This window comes from Triturus cristatus, chromosome 3_1, assembly GCF_964204655.1.
Source record: "Triturus cristatus chromosome 3_1, aTriCri1.1, whole genome shotgun sequence".
Classification (NCBI taxonomy): Eukaryota; Metazoa; Chordata; class Amphibia; order Caudata; family Salamandridae; genus Triturus; species Triturus cristatus.
Genome location: NC_140583.1, coordinates 175,850,189 through 175,874,341, shown reverse-complemented (window position 1 = coordinate 175,874,341; position 24,153 = coordinate 175,850,189). Strand labels below are relative to the sequence as shown.

General features: G+C 42.7%; 1 protein-coding gene across 1 annotated transcript in view; it reads right to left on the bottom strand.

Moving 5' to 3' along the window:
• Positions 1-798: 798 nt before the first annotated feature.
• Positions 799-24,153, bottom strand: part of ANO3 (anoctamin 3) — a 1,942,403-nt gene continuing 1,919,048 nt past the window's right edge. Inside the window, exon 27 of the mRNA XM_085643623.1 lies at positions 799-6,156. Within this exon, the coding sequence (XP_085499749.1) occupies positions 5,974-6,156 (183 nt within the window). The 3' untranslated portion in view covers positions 799-5,973. The remainder of the gene's footprint in view (positions 6,157-24,153) is intronic.

The following is a 24,153-nucleotide window of genomic DNA, read 5'->3' as shown; positions in this document are numbered from 1 at the left end:
CTCTGGGGCATCCCAAACCAGTCATGCGCACGCCCCTGTTCTATAGAGAACATGCCCACCCTCCAGCCCCTGGCTGAGCGCCGTGTCACGGCGCTCAGACCAATCAAAATGCTCCATTGGAGGATTGTGATTGTCTTAGGGGTAGGAGCCTGGCTGCCTGCCTCCTGTTCCGACCTGGAGTTGGAGGCAGGACATCACCCGGCGGCAAGGTAAGTTTTGTTTGTTCTTATTTTTTTATGAAACCCACAGCCGCACCTTCACCCGCGAGCTGTGCTGGCCGCCCCTGGTTCTAAAGCTGGAATAGAACAACAAAATTCTTCGAGGTGTGATGGGAGGGATTTCTTAACAATTGGACACATTTTATGGGTGGAAAAAATGTTAACAAGTGTTTCCTAATTGTATGCATAATTGATTCCTGTGCATGAAGAAATGTCTGTGCATTAGTGGAAAAGAATATTCACAAACGATGTTCAGGAGTAATTTGAGAGAAATAGTCATTGTGGGAGCTTTCCAGAGCACTCCTTGCACACTTTGAGGTATTCGAAAAACAACACCTAAGCGTAGCTGTAAACTGGAAAGCGTTGACATGAATTGTGTTTTATAGACTGGGCTGTGTCTTTCTACTTTAATTTGATCCTGAGCATACATATACAACTTCCTTCAAAATGTACCATAAGCAATGTACTTTTTAGCAACACAGATAAAACATTGAGAGGTCAAATAAAATACTAGTTCTGAAACGTAGGGATGGTTAGCAATAAATAGATTTTTATTATTTGAATACGTTTTTTCTTTTCCTTGTATCAAGACATTGTTTTCATGGAGCAATGGACAAGTAACTGCTGTATAAAATCGGCTTACTCATGCAACCTTTAGAGACATGCATTGACTTTTGTACGTCTGCATAAATGCTATAATTAAAAGTGCTACAACTGTGGTGAAAATGTCAAACAAGCATGCATGCCCATTTTCTTGAAAAAGATGCATGTTTGAAATATGAAAATATATTAAACAGCGGTAATTTAATAAAATTTTCCTGAGGACAGACTGTGCCTTAAATCTTTGAAAGATAATCTGCATCATATGCAAAACACAACAAAACAGGTTCATCAACACTTTGCCTCGTGAACAGAATGTTAAACATATGCAACTATTCTGAATAACACTGAGCTCTATGCATTCTTCAAACAAGCCTAAAATATCATGAATCAGTTGTTGTTGCTTCATCAATGGATCAATCGGGCTGGCTAAATAGGAATGGCAATAAACTGTCCCAAACAATCATAAGAAGGTGTATTATTTTTAATATCTGCAATATAAATATTTTAAAAATTTTGAATGACACTTTAGTTTTATCTCGAGTTTTATTGTCTTACAATGGGGAAACAGCCTTTACAACGTGAATAGAGCCACACATGCTGTTTCCCTGCAAGCTCAATCACGTATGTCTTAACCATGCATATACCTTAACCATGCATATGGGTGATTAAGGCAGTGTCCAGTCTAGATGCTGGGATGGGTAGGCCCAGGAACAGGAAGGATTTGGAGAGAACTCAGTGAGGTAAGTGGGGCTGGGGTCGGGTTTTGGGGGAAGGGAAGGTATTAGGGGATCCGGGCGTCAGGTACGTTTTTAGGGCTTGGGGGGTCAGGGGAGTTTTAGGGCTCAGGGGAGGTTGGAGTAGTGTTTAGGGCTTGGGTGTTTGGGGTAGTGTTTACGGCTCGGGGGTCGTGGTAGTATTTAGGACTTGGGGGCGGGGTCGTTTTTATGGCTCGTGGGGGTTGGGATAGTTTTTATGGCTGAGGGCAGGGGGTTTGGGGTGTTATCTTAATCACACATCCCTTTACCAGTCATGCCTACCAGTCATGCCGTTAACACAAAATTGTGTGGTAAAGGCATGCGTGGTAAAGGCATGCGTGGCAAAGGAATGCTTTGTTCGTATGCATTCGTTGATGGGGCTACGTAGTAGAGGAATGAGTGGTTTAGCCATGCATGCCTCTGTCATACAACCCTTACAATGAGATGCAAAACCTGCTGAAAAATTGTTTTTTTAGTTGGAGTATCTTCCAAAGTTTAAATTAGTTCAACAGATGCTAAATCTTAAGCACCATGCATTCCCAAGTATTCTTAGCACATGCTAAAAGGAGTTAAGTGGGATCATCCACACTGAATTAGAATCGGCGTGTGCATTTATTCAGGGTATACATAATGGAATTGTATTCCACAAACAAAATCAGTTATATCAAATAGTTCCTTATTTCGTATTTTTAAGTTGTAATTCAATAAAGTGAAATAGATGCAAATATTGTCAGTGTGGCTACCTGACATGCTATCATACATTGCCATTTTGTAAATAAGCTTGACTTGCACAAATGTTCTAAAGGAGTACAGACCATTTATTATAATAGAGGGAAATAATAACTAGGCACTGAATACTGCAAGGGAGATAAACATAATGATGGTGTCCTTAAACTGTGCTGTCAATGAAGCAGGCATGTTACTAAAAGGAAAAAATAGTCTGACGTTGACCACAGATGCCTTGGAATATGAAAGATGGAGTTGTAATTCAGGCCACCACAGTTGACATCACTTGCATACTGACTATTGGAAGACCATTTTAAGTAAACACACTAAGAAGTAAGGTGTTATAAATTCAGAAACTCTGCCAGCTTTCTTCAATGTAAGGGGCCTGACTTCGGTCCAGCCAAAGTAATGTTCCAAAACTAAACTAAGAAGCATACTATGAGGCCTGCTTCTTCTGGTTTTTAAAACCAGGTGCTAATTTGCATAAACAAATGTTTAAATAAATAACTACATACATTAGAAGAGATGAACAATGACCTCAATTAAGCTTCTATTGTATGCTGAAACTACAAAGAATTGAATGACACTATTGTTTGATAGGGCAACTGTGAAGGTTATATAGTGGAAGACAATAGAAGAGAGAGGTGGATATAAAATAAATATTCCACTCCCATTAAATTTAGAAATTTAGAATTGATATTGTAAACTGTACTTTGCCTTTATCAATTAATCAAAATGCTTAATGGGCCTTATATATACTGTAAAATTACCAACCACACCTAGTAGGTCATTTTCTTTAAAAACCTCTAGTGACTATTGGATTATGAATTTACTGCAGTCTGCAGTTGGTTTAGTTTTGCATGTGTGTTTTACATATTAGACATTCTATGAAGATTTGTTTTTGAACAATAAACATGTTGTATAAAAGCTTTGCAGGTTATTCATTGCAATTAGGAATTATGATGTCGTTTTTGCATGAATTTCCACAGAAGTACTATATATTGATAACAATGAGGTTTACCCATGTAGAAAAATATCAATACATTTTAGAAATGCGGTACAAAAGACAAATGTATGGTACGAAAACCTAGGCCAGAGGCTAGTTTGTCAAGATATTAGTTCAATTATTAAATCTTCATGTACAATTGTATGAATAGTTTTGGGATGGCTTATATACTCAGTGTATTAAGTATAGGAACTGGTAAAATGAAAAACACACTACAGTATCTAACGCTGAGCACATGTTAATGGTAATTGTTTCTAATAAGCACTGTTACCCAGAGGTTATACTGTAACTGGAGATGTATTGACAGGCAGAATTTTGTACCAGTCGACTAGCATTTTCAAATAGACTGATCGATAATGTTAAACTCATCTTGTAATACTGTATCACCTTTTTACTTTCTTTTTGTTACGGTAACATTTTGCTGAATGGTACGTATTGGGGACTACTGAAATGTTCAAGTCTACAATGATACTAGTATGGTGACTTAAATGGGACTTATATTACTTAAGAAAAATATGCTAGCATATATTGGTTTCTGAAGAATATATACAATATTAACAATTCATGTCTGTATGAGTTCAGATACTTTTAGACATTTATAAAGAATATGTAATAAGAATTTTAGTTATTTAAATTGATTTCTACTGAATAGGGAATTTGAACTGTAGCAGCATAATTCGTGAAAAAATATTAAACTATCTCACTTAGGACTAATGTCTAAGTGGCAATAAAAAGTTCCTTTGCCACTCTTGATTAACATTAAAAATATCTGAAAAAACATATTTGATTGCTCTCATCCTGTTCATTAAATTCTGATAAAATCATGTTTGAGCATATTGTCTCACAGACGTATATGGCTCAGAATATCCAAATTTCCAGACAATCTACAGCCAATATATTACACACTTGTATGCTGAAACAATAAAGGTTCATTTAGAGATTAAGTATGGTTATATTCTGAAATTATAAGTGAAAAGTCCCATTATAAGGAAAACATTATTTTCAATTTCATAAGAGTGCCATGAATTTTTGACTTTAGTTTTATGATGACATTTACAGAAAGGTAAAAGACTAGAATGTGAGATTTAATAGGTAATAGTCTAATTGAAAATCAATTTGCATGACCACTGCTAGCACAGACATATGTACAATATAGTGTAAACATTGCATCATTCATTTTCCTTTTGGCTTTTCCATAATAAATGCCAAATGTGTTCCATTTAATTTTTGGACAATTGAATATCCTTGATATTTGTTATTTAAATTTTACAGTGCCCTGGTTTTAAAATGGTTGTGTGTTTGTGTTGAAAGTTAATCATGTGGAAAACAATAAATGTAATTTAATTCAAACTACCCAAATGTAAACTTATTGGCTGTGGTCCAATCTTGTGGAAAACAACACTAAAAAGCTAAATTCAAAATATCTCCAACTAGAATTCCAAATTACTATATACACGTTGCAGTCTTTCAGTGAACACTGCATACTGTTAATGTGTGAAATGTTAAAAAAAAATAATACTGAAAAATAACATATTGAAGTAATTGTAAATTTCCTGCATTGGAGTAATATTGGTGATTAGTTATGTACAATAGAAGAAAAATATTTAACATAAAGTCTACACTTTCATTGTTTTATGTGCAAAATAAGCCATAAACTATTTATACTCGTTTCATGTATCTGCACATAATCTTGCTTGCATACATACTTTACATATTTGACCTGCATTGTGAATTGGAAGGTAGCAATTAACTGTCTACAAATAAATTAAGTATGCAAAATAATACTGGTACTAAGAAGGCATGCTAAAATATGCTAAAGCTGAATAATGGTTTGCCATTATGTTAGTTATTTTCACACAAAATATATATAGCATCATTGGCAGTGCTCATTCCAGCACTCCTGTGAAATGATGAAATGATCCATGTCTTTGCACATGATTTACAAATATCGAATATACCAAATGTTTTTATTTACAAGACATTTTTGGTTTCAAGAATAAACATAAATGAAAAGTGGCATGTAAACCATGAACTGCATAGTTAATGTTGATTGCGCACCCAACCCATAGGTCAATCCATTTAGTGATCCATAAGCACAGTTTCAGAAGACTCTGACAAATATATTTTAAAACAAGTAGGACTTACAGTTATTTACATCAGTTCAAGTTATGGTCATGAAGGCAACAGTTATTTTTACTCATTTCCGAAACAGCGCGACCAAGAAATAGCTGAGAAATACACATGGACTACATGGTACATCTTCTTCCAGGCTCTTGAAGTAAATTGTAAGAATTACATTTGATTAGTCTTTATATTGTTCCTTGGAAAATTTGATATTTTGGTTCCATAGACAGGACGTTTGTTACTGTTATGAGAAAAATGTTCAGTAGTTATATGCGCTTTGTAGCAGTTCAATCCGGGCCTCCATACACCCTTTTCCTTCCATTTTTGCAGCAGATCATTCATAGGTATGGCTATTCTTTGTGTTCCTCTGGAGAACTGTCCATTCAGTTCAGAGCGAAGCATAATACCACAAGCAGTGAGTGGAAATACATATACCTTGATGGCTCTGCTTTGTAGCGGTTTCTGCCTTGTTTTTTAAACTTCAATTGTTTATTTTCCCATAGTGCAGTTGCGCTTTACTGCTGCTTCATCTAGCTATCGATTAAGGCCATTCATGGTGATAATGCTTCCCATTCTTTTTTCTCTCCCTTTGCAGATGCTCAAGCTCTGCCTCATACATCATCTCTTGCACTAAGTACTTCTCTCGTCTCATTCTGTCACATAAGTCTTTGGGCATGTCAGGGATCAGGTATGCAATGAAAGACTTTATCCCAAACACAAGATGCTGTAGAAAAAAAACTCATGTTAAAGGTGTTTATACCAAGAAAATATCTAAAGTAATACAATTACAGAAGTCTAGCTAGTTAGCAAAAAGGTTCATTTACATTTCAGGAATGAAAACAATTGCTCTACTATTGTATCACAGCTTTGCTATGTTATTGTGTACAACATATGTTAATACTGCCAAATTTAAACATACAAGACTGAATATTATAAAACTGATAGCATAACCCTTACTGAGTTGACTGACAGAGAAATGTACTGTATGATTAAAACAAATATTAAGCCAAGCCTCAAGGGGCAAAATGAACAAAATACAAACTAATTATAGGAAGCAGAAAAGTATTTTCAGAAAACTGATATATGTTTGTAAAAATGAAGATCTTTGCAAGTTTAATGGATAACGTAAGCAAGTTCCATAATCTATGTTACCATAACCTTACAGAAAGAGCTGACACATGACACAAACCTTTTAACTCATGGTACATCAAGCAAGCCTAAACCATTGCTGCAAGTTACACTGATGACCTACGTGGCCTGCTGGAGAGTAGACAGATATAAGGTTATTGTAAAAAAAAGTACCATATAAGTTAAAGTGCTGTTCTAACATTATGAGTGGGATTCAAACAGGGGTAATTTTTTTGAAGTTTCCTAAAACCTAAGAAACAGTCAAACAGCAGAAAATAAAATGGCCATCAAAAAAAGCAAAGCAAAAACCAAAGGAAATGATGGACGGAGTGTTGAACATTGGAAGCACTCACCCCCAGTCAACTGATCTGGGTTTAATCCATCACCATTCTTTAGCCCACTCTGCCACCCCAGTTCAGACATGGCCATATGAAAATCAGTCTGACCCTGTGCCTCATGAGAACAGTCCAGCCCGAACTGCCAAGCCATGTCTTCCCTGGACCGGAAACAAGCTTCCTAGGACCGGTTTCTGGCATTTCAGCCGTCTTCAGCCAGGCTTGCTTGAATCCAGTGGCAAAGTGAGCAAGGGACTCACGTCTGAGCATACCCTGCCAACTTATGGCGAACAAAGCAAAAACCAAAGGAAATGATGGACGGAGTGTTGAACATTGCAAGCACTCACCCCCAGTCAACTGATCTGAGTTTAATCCATCACCATTCTTTAGCCCACTCTGCCACCCCAGTTCAGACATGGCCATATGCAAATCAGTCTGACCCTGTGCCTCATGGGAACAGTCCAGCCCGAACTGCCAAGCCATGTCTTCCCTGGACCGGAAACAAGCTTCCTAGGACCGGTTTCAGGCATTTCAGCCATCTTCAGCCAGGCTTGCTTGAATCCAGTGGCAAAGTGAGCAAGGGACTCACATCTGAGCATACCCTGCCAACTTATGGCGAACAAAGCAAAAACCAAAGGAAATGATGGACGGAGTGTTGAACATTGCAAGCACTCACCCCCAGTCAACTGATCTGGGTTTAATCCATCACCATTCTTTAGCCCACTCTGCCACCCCAGTTCAGACATGGCCATATGCAAATCAGTCTGACCCTGTGCCTCATGAGAACAGTCCAGCCCGAACTGCAAAGCCATGTCTTCCCTGGACCGGAAGCAAGCTTCCTAGGACCGGTTTCTGGCATTTCAGCCGTCTTCAGCCAGGCTTGCTTCAATCCAGTGGCAAAGTGAGCAAGGGACTCACGTCTGAGCATACCCTGCCAACTTATGGCGAACAAAGCAAAAACCAAAGGAAATGATGGACGGAGTGTTGAACATTGCAAGCACTCACCCCCAGTGAACTGATCTGGGTTTAATCCACCACCATTCTTTAGCCCACTCTGCCACCCCAGTTCAGACATGGCCATATGCAAATCAGTCTGACCCTGTGCCTCATGGGAACAGTCCAGCCCGAACTGCCAAGCCATGTCTTCCCTGGACCGGTTTCTGGCATTTCAGCCGTCTTCAGCCAGGCTTGCTTGAATCCAGTGGCAAAGTGAGCAAGTGACTCACGTCTGAGCATACCCTGCCAACTTATGGCGAACAAAGCAAAAACCAAAGGAAATGATAGACAGAGTGTTGAACATTGCAAGCACTCACCCCCAGTCAACTGATCTGGGTTTAATCCATCACCATTCTTTAGCCCACTCTGCCACCCCAGTTCAGACATGGCCATATGCAAATCAGTCTGACCCTGTGCCTCATGGGAACAGTCCAGCCCGAACTGCCAAGCCATGTCTTCCCTGGACCGGAAACAAGCTTCCTAGGACCGGTTTCTGGCATTTAAGCCGTCTTCAGCCAGGCTTGCTTGAATCCAGTGGCAAAGTGAGCAAGGGACTCACGTCTGAGCATACCCTGCCAACTTATGGCAAACAAAGCAAAAACCAAAGGAAATGATGGACAGAGTGTTGAACATTGCAAGCACTCACCCCCAGTCAACTGATCTGGGTTTAATCCATCACCATTCTTTAGCCCACTCTGCCACCCCAGTTCAGACATGGCCATATGCAAATCAGTCTGACCCTGTGCCTCATGGGAACAGTCCAGCCCGAACTGCCAAGCCATGTCTTCCCTGGACCAGAAACAAGCTTCCTAGGACCGGTTTCTGGCATTTCAGCCGTCTTCAGCCAGGCTTGCTTGATTCCAGTGGCAAAGTGAGCAAGGGACTCACGTCTGAGCATACCCTGCCAACTTATGGCGAACAAAGCAAAAACCAAAGGAAATGATGGACGGAGTGTTGAACATTGCAAGCACTCACCCCCAGTCAACTGATCTGGGTTTAAATCATCACCATTCTTTAGCCCACTCTAAAAAAGCAAGACCCATCAAAGACATTTAATTATCAATGCTTGTGCAGTTTGCTGCATGAGCCTATTCATATTACTTACCTGCAATACCATTACTCCGATTAACCCTTCCTCGTTCTAGGCCCTAAATTCAGAGGCTCTCCCACCTGGAAAGCACTACACTGTACCACATAGAATGTTCTTTTTAAACTTAGTTTACCTTCAGCTAGGCCTCATGAAAGGAGACTGTACCTAGTAACCCACCTGGTCAGAAGTACCCAACCTTACAGTCAAAGCTTCAAAATTAAACAGGATGATGTATGGAAAGGCTTGGGATCAGGAAGGGAGAATCAGAATAAGAAGATCACTGGTAAGTATTCTAGACATTATTTTCTTAATTTTCTGTCTCGTCTCCACTTTTAACAAGTGATTACATATGTGGCCAAAACAGGGTCAGAAGAGCACAGAAAGAGGCTCAACCCCAATGGATAACTGCAACCACCACTTAAGACACAACGGACCACCCATGGTGACCAAAACTCACCTCAGCAGACAAAAACTCAGAGTTAAACAAGAGCTCATGGAAAGCAAGCACCCGAAAGGAGAACAAGAAGCAATTGTCCCACAAATCTCTGGTCCCCAGAGAAGCTGAATAACAGAGTGAAATAACATAAGAAGGAGGGTAAGCAGAGTTGATTGTGAATCCAAAAGGTAGTTTATTCTTTAGTATAATCAGGAGTATACAGTTACAGGAACTGTAGATTATAAGGTAGTTGTAGCAGTAGCCCCACTGGAAGCAGCATCCCAACTGCTCAGCCCACACACTCCAACTGACATTTCCCTCAACCAGACGCACAGAGATATTCTATGACATTGCTCACACTGTGGCTGAGCAGCAGGGAACAGAATACAAAGGCAGGACTAAATATAAAGGAGAGCAGGGTACCACACACCTTCCTCCTTTAAGGAGACAATATCATACAATAGTACAAATAAGATGGAAACACTCAGCATAAAAAACAAATAAATAAAGAGAAAGGAAATACAGAGAGAAATAACACACTCACAACACACTCTCTCCCCTTCATCAAATGGAAATAAATGTGCCCCAAAAGTGCCAAGTAAAGAAACCAGGGTGCCAAAGATGCACCCAGTAAAAGAAAAATGAATCATAATTTGGGAGCAAATGGCCATCACTAGTAAATGCAATGTGGTAGGAACACAACCCCACAAAGCGGTTTGAGCCCACAAAAGTGACCCATCACGAAGAACAGCAAGTGAGAATTCCACAACAAACTGCCCATCATCAAAAATACACTTAAAGTGCATTGAGTAAAAGGCAACTGAATCATAGCTTGGGCACAAATGCCAATCACTAGTAAATGCAAAGAGGTAGTAACATAACCCCACAAAACGATTTGAGCTAAAAAACGTGACCCATCACAAAAACTGCAAGAAGAATTGCACAACAAACTACCCAGCAACAAAAATGCACTTAAAGATTAGGGAACCAAAATGCCCCTCAATATGGTTTGAGCAAAACACCATGTCCCACCACCATAAAATTTAAATAACGTTTGAGCAAACCAAAATGCCCACCACCAACAAAAACACACAAAGCTAGGGGCGCATTGTGGCCCATCATAAATGGTTTGAGCTCAAAATCATGCTCACCACCCATCACAAAAGGTTTGTGCTCAACAACCTGCCCACCACCATCTAAAATTCAAGTAAAGCTTCAAATTCAATCAAGAATAGATTGGGAAAAAACAGTAATCCCAGCACTAGTAAATGTATGTAAAGTAAGAGAGAAAATGAAACTCTCACCAAAGTGACCTCAAGACACAATAGAACATGGTACACAAATTTCCTAAAAAAATCACAGCTAAGTCAATACATGGAGACAATCTCCATAACATAAATGCTTTCAAATATAAGCAGTAACAAATTCAGCATGGCAAAAACACAAGCAGGAAGCAGACCTTGTATGATACATACATTACCTCACATTTAAAATTCAGCATGGGTAACAATGGTTCAACACCCTCAAATTATTGCCATGCATTAATGCAGAAAGAAATAATGAATGCAATTAATCAGGCATGTTAAGAAAGGCATGTAATAAAATTGGTGAGATATAGGACTGGTACTCGGACCTAGTACCCGCATTTCCACCTACTGGAAAGAATAAAGAAATTTAACTACCTCCATAGTTACTGCACAATCCTTGCGTATTAATGAAAATATTCAAAAATCTCAAAACTGAACTGGAATTCCTGCTGTCCTGCACGCAGTGTGCATTTGGGTATTATAGTCAGAATCAGCTGTACCAGAACGCTGTGATGAAAATAAAAATTGAGCGGGAGGAAGGCATAAATAGAAATGCACGTTCCCTGTATAAAACCACATAATCCATTACAATCAAGTAAAATGGCCCCCAAACCATCGCTCTACATAGTTTCCTTAGGTGACAGAAGTTGTTACAACCAATCCATAATTAAGACTGAAGTCAGTGCACGCACCAGCAGTTCAATAAAGAGATACCAACATGTCACGAATACTCCATGGAAGCAGAGCAGTTTCACAAAATGAAAGCCTGGGAACATTCCACCTCCCATGCAGCCTCAAAGCTTGAGGTAAGCTTCTCAATTCGCATCCCATCCTCGTCAGCAGTGAAATAACATAAGAAGGAGGGTAGGCAGAGTTGATGTTGAATCCAAAGAGTAGTTTATTCTTCAGTATAATCAAGAATACATAGTTATAGGAATTGTGGATTATAAGGTAGTTTTATCAGTAGCCCCACTGGGAGCAGCACCCCAGCTGCTTAGCCCACACACTCAAACTGACATCTCACTCAACCAAACAGGCAGGGACATTCTATGGCATCACTGAGCAGCAGGGAACAGAATACAAAGGAAGGACTAAATATCAAGAAGAGCAGTATACCACCCAGAGCCTAGTCACAAAGGGGAGGGTAAGATAGCAGGCAACATCAAACAATGCAGAACCCCAGAAAAGGTAATTTCCTCAGCATCCAACTCTACAGTAAGTGGCATGACTGCATTTCCCAGTACACATGTCCATGGGATGTGAAATCCCTGTATTTCCAAGCTTCTACTTCTTCAGGAAGGGACATCATTAGTTTTCAACCAAAAAGATCTTTAATAAAAAAATAAAATGGAGAAACATCTTGCTCTAAGGTGAATTACATCACTGCACTGCCAAGCATCTTGCTCTACAGTGAATAACATCACTGCACTTCCAAGCATCCACACCCCTAGGTAGTGACATGACTGTATTTCCCAGTCTTCACCTCTTCAGAATTTGCTATGACTTGTTACCCACTAATATAATCTTTAACAGAAAATACTAAAGAAGTGGTCCTCATTTCCCATCATCATTGTACTTCCCACCATCCAATTCTTTAGGAAGTGATATTGCTATATTTCCAACTTGAAACATCTTGCTTCCTCTCTACTGCAGTCTACTCCTCAAGGCATCCAACCACTTGGGCATCCCCGGAAATGGGTGGACACAAATAAGTGCTTTATATGTTTGGGTATCTTAACCTCTTATTTGCAGAGGATGACTAATTGACATCAGAGGATTGTCCTCAGCACTAAAAAAGAAAATTCTTCTTTTTTTAAATCAGAAGTATTTTTCAAAATCTAAGTTGTGAAATGAAGGAACAGCTCTCCTCTCACATCGATTTGATATTTTTGTCTGCTGTAACACAAGCATGTACAGCGTAATGACATCACTGCAAAGCAAAAGTGAAAGTAGAACACGCTAATACCACAGTCTGCTTTCACTTTCACCATAGCTATGAGGCGTAACTCTGAGCACTGAACTTTATGGGAGAGGCAGCTTTGCAAAGGGGAAAATGCTGTCTTTTCTAAGTGGATTGTGCTGAGTATGTGATCATGAAGCAGGGATCTGCTCCACTAGGCCACCAAGAGCAAGGCTTAGGAGGGAGCCACCAACCTGGCCATGGGCTTGTGTTCCCTCCCACACCAGGCTCAGTTACTCTTTCTGCCTCTGGTGTTAACCTCCAGTCTACCCCTTCATGGCATTTATGTTTTTGTGGGGGGAGCTGCCCAAATGTCATGGTCTGTGCTCCCACCCTGCCCCATTGCCAATTAGTCTAATAGACCCCTGGTGGGATGGGGGTGTTCACAGCCCAATGCGCCACCCCAAAGGGCAGAAAGCACTCTAGACACCAGGGATGTTAATATGGCAATTTTGTTTGTGGGGGAGAAGTCCCAATGACATGGGCCTTAACTCACATCCACCCCAGACTAAGTTAGTCTTTGTCCCAACCCAGGGGAGGATAGGGGTGTTCACCGCTATTCTGTGCCCCAGAGAGCGGGAAGCCCACTAGAAACTAGAGTTTCATAAGGAACAAACATTTTTGGGGGTGCACCCCTAATTGCAACGGCCTGTGCTTCCGCCGTCCTTAGACAAATATGTCTTTCTGTTGCTCGGGGGGGTAGAAACCCCCCACTAGACACCAGGGAATGGTATCTGTACAATTTTTATTTGGTAGATGGGAAGAAACTACCTAATGGGCATAGACTAGAGTTTCCCCCACTCTAGGCTCTTTATGCCCCACCTGCAAAGACAGCTATGGGGAGTTTACCCACAAAGCCTACTAGACTAGCAGGAAAAATATACTTACAAAAAAGAGGGAGTAAAGTGGCTGCCATCTCAGGCATGGGGTTGTGCCCCCATATCAGAATGTGCCCCACAGAATTTTTACCTATTTTGGGGAGTTTACCTCCAATCTGCCATTGGAGTGCATAAAGCCCAGTCAGAACTAAGGCTATATTTTTGTTGTAGGAAATAAAAAAGACCATCCCTGGTGTTGGTTCTATCCTCCAAATCTAAAACCTCAACAGACGTTTTGCCCATGGCAAGCCAAAGGACATTTTGATTTTTTTGGCCATAGTTTTGACATGTGGACCCACAGAGGAGGAGTAAATCCAAATTTCCTTATACTTCCTTAAAATTGCCATGGTGAATGGTTGCAATATTCGTGGAGCATGCTCTGCCACCTTGGAAAACCAACTAAACACAGAAGTTGTGAAGACTAGACACCCAGAGCACTCCAGGGTGGTGTGCCTTGCGTGGATCCCACAACATTTTCTTACACGTGATGCACTGCAAATCTCAAACTTTGCTTAGCACTCTCAACACAAAAGGCCCAAAATGGAATGTGAAGAAATCAGCAATAGGGGTAGTGGCATTTTTTGGGTCTGGGCTACACAGCCACCAAGGGAAATCTACCACACTGGGGGTCTGGGAACCGCCAAACTCACGGTGGTGCAGCAGTGACGGTCTGGCCACCGCTACACCATCGGCCCAACTGCCAGTGTACAACCTGGGCGTTTGACCACCATAGCACCACAGCAACTGCCAAAGATCAGAGATCCCTGGTGGTGATGCGGCGGTCTGAGGACCCAATATGCTTGGTCGTGCCCTGTCACACCCTAAGCATATTATGACTTTCCTCACCACCAGCGATCTCATGGAGGTTCTTACTCCATGAATGTGCTGGCAGTGAGGAAAGAAAGAGGGCTACAGAGCCCTCTCTTGGCAATTATCAATTTTAGTCATGGACCTTGTAACTGCTGCTACTGAACACGTGGCCACTGCAGATTTGGCTGCCTCATCAGCCAAAGAATTACCAACAGCATGTGCTCCCACACGCTGATGGCCAAGAGTATGTATAACATGTATGAGTGGCAAGCTTTCTTTAAGACCTGCCACTCGAACCCAAAGCATCTTATGCTTGATTGTGCTACCTTTACAGTCACGCTAATCATTTTGAGACCAAAAGAATAGATTGTCATTAAATGACTGTACACAATAGAAAGAATCGCACAATACAAGTGTAGGTACATCTGGATCAGCAAATATGAGAGCCAATACTAAAGCCCGCAGCTCGGACAACTGAGCCGTGAAGTCATCAAGAGACTGTGTGTGGACCAAGGAAGACTTCAACTCACCGTCAACCATAGAGCTCGCCACAATAGCACAGGCGGCCGAGTAAGCATGTTTGGAACCAATGGCCGGGTGCGCAGATCCGTCGGTATAAACTATACATTTGTATTGGTCAAGAGGAAGCAAAAACTGTGGCGCCAGGATGAACCTGTTTGTACTGTAAAAACTCCTGCATCTGCAAGGATGGGTAAAAGATAAAAGTGACATCAGCCGATGTCAAAGACCTCGCCCACTGAATCCAACGCGGGTGTAAGGCCTTAGAATTCGGTACGCTCGCCTTTGTGACCGCCTCTAGAGTAGGCACTGGGGATACCATAAGAATGCGTTTCCCCTGAACCAAAGAGCGTTCCTTCTGGATCGCCATCTGTACTGCTGTAAGAATCTTCTCAATGGGGGAAAAACGCATCTCTGCTGATGTGTACAAATTTGTAGGCAATGGGGACTGTATCGCCTTCATTGAATGTCAGGTAAATGAAACCCACTGGTACAATCTGTATGACTAAGTAGTTGTGTTATCACAAGTTAACAAGAAGTTGGTCGCAAGCAGATCAGACTGCTAAAATGGAGGAATTTCTGTATGTTCTGGAAGACGAAAAAGAGGGTTGTATCAAAGAGTAAATCAGTTTGATACTCTGAGCATAATCAGGAATGTATGTCCTCCCAAAATTCAAAAACCCAGCAAAGATTGTAACTTCTTAAGAGTAGAAGGAGGCGCCCATTGGGCACATTTATCATTGTTGAGTTCGTAACCCAAAAAGAGCACCGCCAAATAGGTTATATGTGACTTAGCAAAATTAAATTTGTACCCTAAGTCTGCAAAAGACAATATGATGCGGTGAACACGTACTAGAAGTGGTATCAATTCGTCATCCGTCAAATAAATGTCGTCGATGTAAGAGAAAGCATCAGGATCAATGTCATGTAAAAGTGACACAACACGCGCAGCAAACGCACCACGGCTATTCTTATAGCCCATGGACAATCTTTTAAATCTTTTCTGATTGCCCACCGTAGTAAATGCGGTCCAGTCACGGCTCTCAGGAGCCAAATTGTGACAGTAAAATTAATTTGAAATGTCTAAAGTCATTTTATTCTTCTTTCCGACAATGTCATTTATTAACACAGAGCTGTGTGTGTTCTGTACGGCAAACGTACGAACATGACTGTTCAAATTCGTATAATCCAAAAGTATGCGATATGAACTATCTGGTTTCAATATCGGAAAAAGAGGATTATTCATCGATAAAACACAGAGTTCAATTACACCCTGATATTCGAACTGGTCCAAAATGTCACTAACAGACGACTTTGTCTCACGTTTGATGGGATATTGTGCCTGAGGCTGTGACATTGATCGCAAAAGGATCTCAGTTGGCCGGTGAATCTCTATCCCAGCCCACCTGATTGCAATACACAGCCGGCACGAGGGCTAAAGCCCATTCTGATGCATAAGACTGTTTATCCTCTTCAGAGACGTAACGTGAAAAACTTGGAAGTATCATGTCCTCACCTCTGGAAGAAGTCAAAACAAATGGAGGAGGCCAATCCGCCTCCGCCAACAAAATGTGGTATGACGAGGTAAGGATATCCTAAAAGATACCCTTAATTTTACATTGTATATCACCTTCGATTTGGAAGGCTATCTCATAAACTCTATCAGGGTGTGCAACTCTTGTATCAGCTGTTTCTACTGTAATAAATGTGTCAGTTGCTCTGGCCTCCAGACAAAGACAGAGGACCTCCCGTACTATAGTAACTTCCGATCCTTCAAGGTTTCTTTATAGAAACTAACAGGTGAATATAGGAAAAATTGAAAATTAGTTGAAAAAAACAGCCATTTGTGTCAACGTATTCACCAGTAACTTCTTCTAATTATGACAGCTGTTTGAAAGCAATATACCGTTAATTTTGCTGGACCTTTCTGGTTGTGGGGATATATAGGACTTGTAGGTTCACCAAGAACCCGACGAACCCAGAGCCAATAACTGAGCAGCGTCTTCCAATGGTTTTTTATTATGTACCGGGTATATAGCAATTAATTTGGGAAAATATATACATGGAAAACTCCGTACGAAAGACAACTAAGTATTTCTGAAATTGGAACAAAATATAGAGTTTAGAAACAGTAGATATTTGCACATTTCCACAATTGTGAGTACCAATACTAGCATGAGAATTATAGGTCATTTTTCAAAATGACTTCTTTTTTACACATTGTCTTTCTTATGGAAGGCAGAAATGCATCAAAAGTCAATAGGTAATAACAGTTGCCCTACAATTCTGTGTTATCCTAAGTCTCCCGATAAAAATGGTACCTCACTTGTGTGGATAGGCCTAGTTCCCGCAACAGGAAACAGCTCAAAACACAACGTGGACACACTTTGTTTTTATAGTGAAAACTGACCCTTTTTTGCAAAGTGAGTAGCTGTAGATTTTGAACCCTAGCTCTTCCGGCACCTTGGGAAATCTGGTAAACCTATACATTTTTTAAAACTAGACAACCAGGGGAATCCAGGAGGGGGTAACTTGACTGGCTCTCACCGGGTTCTACTACCCAGAATCCCTTGCAAACCGAAAAACTTGTAAAACAAAAACACATTTTCCTCACATTTCTGTAGTGGAAAATTCTGGAATCTGCGTGGATCCACAAAATTCCACCCACCACGTGTTCCCCAAAGTCTTCCGAGAAAAATGATACCTCTCTTGTGTGGGTAGGCCTTGTGCCTGCGACAGGAAATGGTTCAAAACAAAACGTGGACACACCACATTTTCATTGTGAAAACGGACCCTTTTTTGCAAAGTGCCTAGCTGTAGATTTTGAACCCTAGCTCTGCCGGACCTAGGGAAACCTAGAAAACCTATACATTTTTGAAAAATAGATGCCCAAGGGGAATCCAGGATGGGGTGACTTGACTGGCTCTCACCAGGTTCTGTTACCCAGAATCCTTTGCAGACCTAAAAATGTGTCTAAAAAAAACATTTTCCACACATGTCTCTGGTGGAAAGTTCTGGAATCTGTGTGGACCAACAAAAAATGCTACCTCACTCGCGTGGGTGGGTCAAGTGCCCGCGACAGGCAAAGGCCCAAAACCTATTGAGGCGACATCAAAATTACCTATCACAAAACAACCACCAACATTTCCCTACCCGGAACCCCCTGCAAACCTCAAATGTAGCTGAAAAAATCACTTTTTTCTCAAATTTCTGTGTGGGAAGTTCTGAAATCTGCGTGTATCCACAAATTACCTTCTACACAGCATTCCCCCAGGTCTCCCGATAAAAATGGTACCTCATTTGTGTGGGTGGGTCAAGTACCCACGAAAGGCAAGGGCCCAAAACATATTGAGGCGACATCAAAATGATCTATCACAAAACATCCTGGTTTTGCAAGGGGGTCACCTGGGTTTTTGGCACAGTGCTCGGTGCCCATCTAGGGAAACTTACCAAACCCATACATTTCTGAAAACTAGACACCCGGGGGAGTCCAGCAAGGTATGGCTTGCGTGGGTCCCCCAACATTTTTCTACCCAGAATCCCCTGCAAACCTCAAGTTTTGTTGAAAAAAGACATTTTTTCTCACATTTCTGTGTGGGAAAGTGGTGGGGTCACCAGGCTGACACAAATTTCCTACCACCCAGCGTTCCCCCAGGTCTCTCGTTATAAATGGTACCTCACTTGTGTGGGTAGGCATAGTGGCTGCAGCAGGAAATGGCCCAAATCGCACTGTGGAGACTTCAAAATTACATATAACAAAACTACTTGGTTTTGCGGGGAGGGGTACCTGGCGATTTGGCCCCTGGCTCGCCGCCATCTAGGGAAACCTACCAAAACTAGACACCCTGGGGAGTCTAATGAGGTATGGCTTGCGTGGATCCCCCGTTTCCCTACCCAGAATCCACTGTAATCCTCAAATTACCTGAAAAAAATACCTTTCCACATATTTTTGCGTGGAATCACCGTGCCGGCTTAAATGTCCTACCCCACAGCGTTCTCTTTAGTGTCCCAAGTAAAATGGTACCTCACTTGTGTGGATGTCAAATGCAGAATTGACTAAAAATGTATTTTAAAAAAAATGTAGCGCTTAGAATTCTCAGTGCTAATCCCTTAATCTCTATGTTTTGGGCTCTTCCCAGTCACTGGCCCTTTTCCCTGGGGGGTGGGGGCATTGCCATGCCCTTTTTGGGCAGCCCGCACCCCAACATCAATAAAAAACAAATCCTTGGTTTCTAGTGGGCTTTCTGCCCTGCCCGTGGGGGGGGGGGGGGGGTTGATTGGGGGCTCCTGCCCCATCTGTCCCCCGGGGGGGCAGAAAGCCTGCTGTGCCCAAAGAAATATGGGGGATCAAAGGCCCTTGCCCAAGGGGCCGCTCCCCCTCCCTGGTGCTAGTGGGAGGATCCCTGCTTTGATCCCCAAGAAGAGATCCACTAGGGAAGGGTACCACTGGAATGGGGAGATTCTCCCCTTTACAATGATACCCCTCCCAAGTGTTTTCGTGCTCGGGGGGGCTGAGATAGCCTCACGAGCACTGAAACATTAAAAATGAAACTAAGTTTCAGTTTTGTTTTCACACTAATGACTACAGCGCGCGATCGTCATTAAAGTAAAAATTTAGGGAAGGGCCTCTGGAGGTTGGGGAAGCTCTTCCTCATCTCCCGAGGCCCTCCCAAAAAAAAGAAATCCCTCTGCAGTTTGCAGCAGAGGGATTTTGTTCCCCTGTCCTCATGACGGAATGGTTCCGTCCTGAGCACAGGAGCACTGGTGCTCATGACGGAACCATTCCGTCACGAGCACCGAAGGGATTAAATCATGTGGAGGGCTCCTGCAGCGTGGGACGCCCGTTTTGCTGCAGCTGACACCAGGGGCCACCAGAGGGGGCCAGGACTTCACCCTCCAGTCTGCTTTGCGGCTCGTTGCCACCGCCGTCTTCCCGTTCGCGCAATCCTGTGGAGGGCTCCCGCAGTGCGGGACGCACGCGGGCCACGCCCAGGCAAAGCCTAAGCCAAGGGCGGGCCCGTCTTTGCCAGCCATTGCCAGGAAGAGGCAGGGCCGGGCCACCCACCTTAGCGCTGATTTTTTAATGCTGACTTGTGGGTAAGACTCTTTGGGTTTAATCATCGTCTCCTTTGATCCATAATTTCAAAAAGTACTCTTTTGCATTGACCTATATGACATCAATTAGTCCAACCACCGCAGGGACTATAGTGGTCTATTGGCAGGAGCCAAGCAGGGGAACCAGGAAAGTGTTATTGGCCAATCAACTCCCCATCATTTCCCTTGTTTTTACGAATCGTGCTCTTTGACCGTATTGTGGTTCCTCGCTCTTGTTTTTATAGCTCTACCTGTACAAACTACACCAAGGTGTTTCTTGGCTGATCCTAGAGGGGTGGTTGCATTTCGGTACTGCCAGGGTTTAACAATGGGAAAGCGTACATGCACAGCCAAACAACTACCCCATCCCCAAGTTATCATTTCTTCCCCAATCCCACCAACCTCAATTGATAGGATGCTACAGAGGGCTATAGGTGTGGTAACAACCGAAATAGAGCTGACCGAGAAGTCACCAACTCCAGAATTTTTCGCCCGGTGTCTGAGGCATCCTCTTTTCAAGTTATCACCCCTGTGTCTACATCTAGGGTAATTGAGTCCTTCCCATCCCCACACCTAGAATTTCCACCGAAGCCAGGAACTTGCAAAGGCGGAACTGTCACCAGTATGCCAAAGAATGGGAAGTGCAAACAAGCAAGTGGGGCAGGAGTCAAAAGATAGAAAATCAATGTGCAAACAACCTAGTGTTGAAGATTTAGTTAACCCGGGGGAACAGCAGGATACATCAACAACACTCGAACAGACACAGACTGTCCATCTTGGGTGCTGAATCTGTTAGCAGACCTACAGAGGCAATTGAGAGCCATCGTGAAGGAAGAACTTGCTCCCCTACTAGATTGCATAGATAAAGTGTTAACAATGGGGGACAACAGGCAAACAAACACTAGTGTAAACACCCAAGTTCTAGTGAGGGGGAAAGATTTTAGTTGTCAGACAGATAGCGCAGGTCCGACTACTCCAGATAAGCCTGGTGCACAGAGGGATGTAGTCTCTAACAGTTTACCAGGTTTCAGCTGGGTAGATGGCCATAACAACCAGACAGGTAAACCCATTTTGACCCTATAGAAAGGCTAGGTACTCAGCAGGCTCAAGATTACAGTATTGTCACTGGCTCCAGGAGCTCTAATAATGAGAATGGGAGTAACAACCCAGCATTTCACAAGAGGGGTCCTAACAAAAACACCCCCACTCAAACAGGGTCTAGGGAGAGCAGAGAAGGGTTGGGTGTCGAGTAGGGTACAGCAAGAAGGCCTGAAGTAGTGATTCTGCCCACTTTAAATGTACCCCCAGCTTCACTCCTGTATGCTATTATATTGACAGGAATACCAGGAATTAGAAATCGCCAGAGGGAAACACAACTGGACCACAGGAACAAATGTCTCTTCCGGTTGGCAAGGCACAGGCAGTTCGCTTATGACAGGGTAGGGGAGATCTTAATGGTTCGTAGAGTTGGCTGGATGGGCAAGAGACAAAAATCAATGCAAAGGGATTGTGTAGTTATTAATTTTAGAAATCCCCTGACCGTTCACAGCCTAGTAAGCCAGAAACCTTGGCCCCAGGAACCACCTACAGGGGTTACAGTCTATCCATTGGACTACTTTTACTCCGACTGTCATATCCAACCTAGCGCGTCCATAATACTAGCGATTTAGGTAGGTGGCCACTGGGAAATCAAAAAGTAGGCCACCCCCTAGACCCTTGCTATTCAATATACTAGTAACAAATAGATTTGGGGGCTCTAGAAGAGGTGGATTGACACGCAATAGATTTGGGGGCTCTAGAAGAGGTGGATTGACACGCAATGACAGGGGGGCCAGCCCCTGGACCCAGGTACTCAGGGTCTGGAAGGGATTTAGGGGAGTATAGCAGCGGCAAGTTGAGTCAGACCACCTGCCACGAGGTTGGGGCAGATCTAATGGCAAACACTAACACAACAGATGGCCACTAGTGCAATTGGGACATGGGTAGAGTCGCTTGGAATACCAGCTGCCCCTGCCCCTGACCTCCCAACCATTAGTTTACTCAGGGAAGGTCTTCCCATGGAAGTAGCAGATGTTTTTCCCTTGGCCCAGTTTGAGGATATCCAATCTCCCAACACTTATATGCTTGATGCCCCTTCAGACAACTGTTACCTAGGCAACAAGCTGAGGGTTCTATCCGGGAACATTGCCGGACTAAAAAGAAAATTGCCCTGCCCAGATTGGGGGCTTTTGTGGAACAATATGAAGTGAGCATGTTTCAGGAAACTTGGGCAAGGGAAGATATTGTAAGGGCGGGGTTTGTAATATTCAATGTACCCGCCATTTCGGGGGGAAGAGGCAGACCATCTGGGGGCTTATGTATTTTGGTCGCCACGCACCTGGGCTGTACAGTGGAACAGTTGAACCCCTTCTCTAACAACATCCAGTGCATCGTACTTACTTTCTCTCCCAAATTGAAAATAGCGTTTATCAATCTCTATTCTCGACCCATAAGCCTCAGCCACGAATCCCCAACCTTTGACCAATTGGACACCTTCATCGCTATAGTCCCTACAAATATGTGGTTGATTATAGGGGGTGATTTTACTGTCAATGTGAGCCCCTTGCTGAACCCACTGATACAATACCCAGCAAGGAAGATCTGCATTGGCTAATTCCTGACCCTCAAATTCTACCGATTAAGGCTTGGTCACCACTGGCACTCCAGATCAACTCAGTCATACTGACCCACTTCCTGAGAGCGTGTAATGGCCGTACCAAATCAGACACACCAGGTAAGTTAACTTTTAATAGAATAGGCCAATCCTCCCCGCTGGACTATATTTTAGGGGAGACCAGGTTATGGCAAAGGGTTGTTGATTTTGCTGTCCTGCCGCGACATGACAGCGACCACAATGTTTTGACCATGGAGTTGGAGTTGCCGGACTTTGAAAATGCCATGATAAACGGTGCCTCCTTAGATAGTAGATGAACACTTTCAAACAATAGAAAAAGAATAAGGTGGGGGGCAATCGAACAGTCATCTGACAAGCAGGCCACACTATATTCATTAATTATCCCGCCCTTATCAGAAATGGGGGAGACTGCTACCACAATGGGCATTTTTCCAGATACTGATAGAATAGCGGAATTACATGCAGAATTGACATCCAATATGGCCAATATATTTTATCCTAATGTATCCTCCAAGGCGAGAAAAGGGGCCAAACATTCTTGGTTCAATGCCACTTGCCGAAAGGCTAAGCGAGCTCTGTTAGATCCCATCAAAGCCAAGGACAGGTCCTTAACTAAACAAACAAGGGTGTTCAACAGAGACTACATCCAACAAACAAAGAAGAGATGGGAATTAGATAGATGGGATGCCCTCAAAACCGCCCTATCCAACAGGGACATGAAGGCGTTCTAGTCAATAGTAATACAGGCAGTAGTGAAGGGAAGTCAGCCATAGAGCCAAATATTTCAGCGGTTGTATGGAAGCCACACTTCCAGGCTCTATATACCACAGAGGAAGCTGCTGGCCCAAATGATGAAACATCTACAATATCCTTAGGGATCATTCACGAAGAGGCTCCTGGGATCACTCTGACAGAAATTTTAAACGCTATAAGAAAGCTTCCTCTTGGCAAAGCACCGGGACTGGGCAAGCTACCAGGGGACCTCTTCCGGGCAGAACTAAAAATATGGAGACCCTACCTATGGATAATATTTAATGCTATTATGAGAGGTATGGCGAGCCCTGAAACCTGGGCCGGGGCAGAAATTTTCCCAGTTTTTAAAAAGGTTTCACCCCTTTTGCCTACAAACTATAGGCCGATCAGTTGGATCGATAGTACCCAGAAATGTTTTGCACTGGTACTCCTCGATCGCCTTAACGTGTGGATGGAGGAGCATGAAATCCTGAGACCATATCAAGCCGGATTCAGAAAAAACATTTCCACCATCGACCAAATTTTTAGACTCCTACGCTTATATTGGAAAACAGTGTCAATAGAGGGTGGCAGTCTCTACTTAGGGGTCAATTCCGATCTAGGTCGCACAGCTCTCCGAGAGCTGTCCGTAGCCTTACCTTGCGACCGACCCGTACCTGGAGCCGGTCCCTCCGGGCGATGAAGTACGATGCTCATAACTGACACAAATCCGACCAACACGTAGGCTGTGATTTAAGCTTC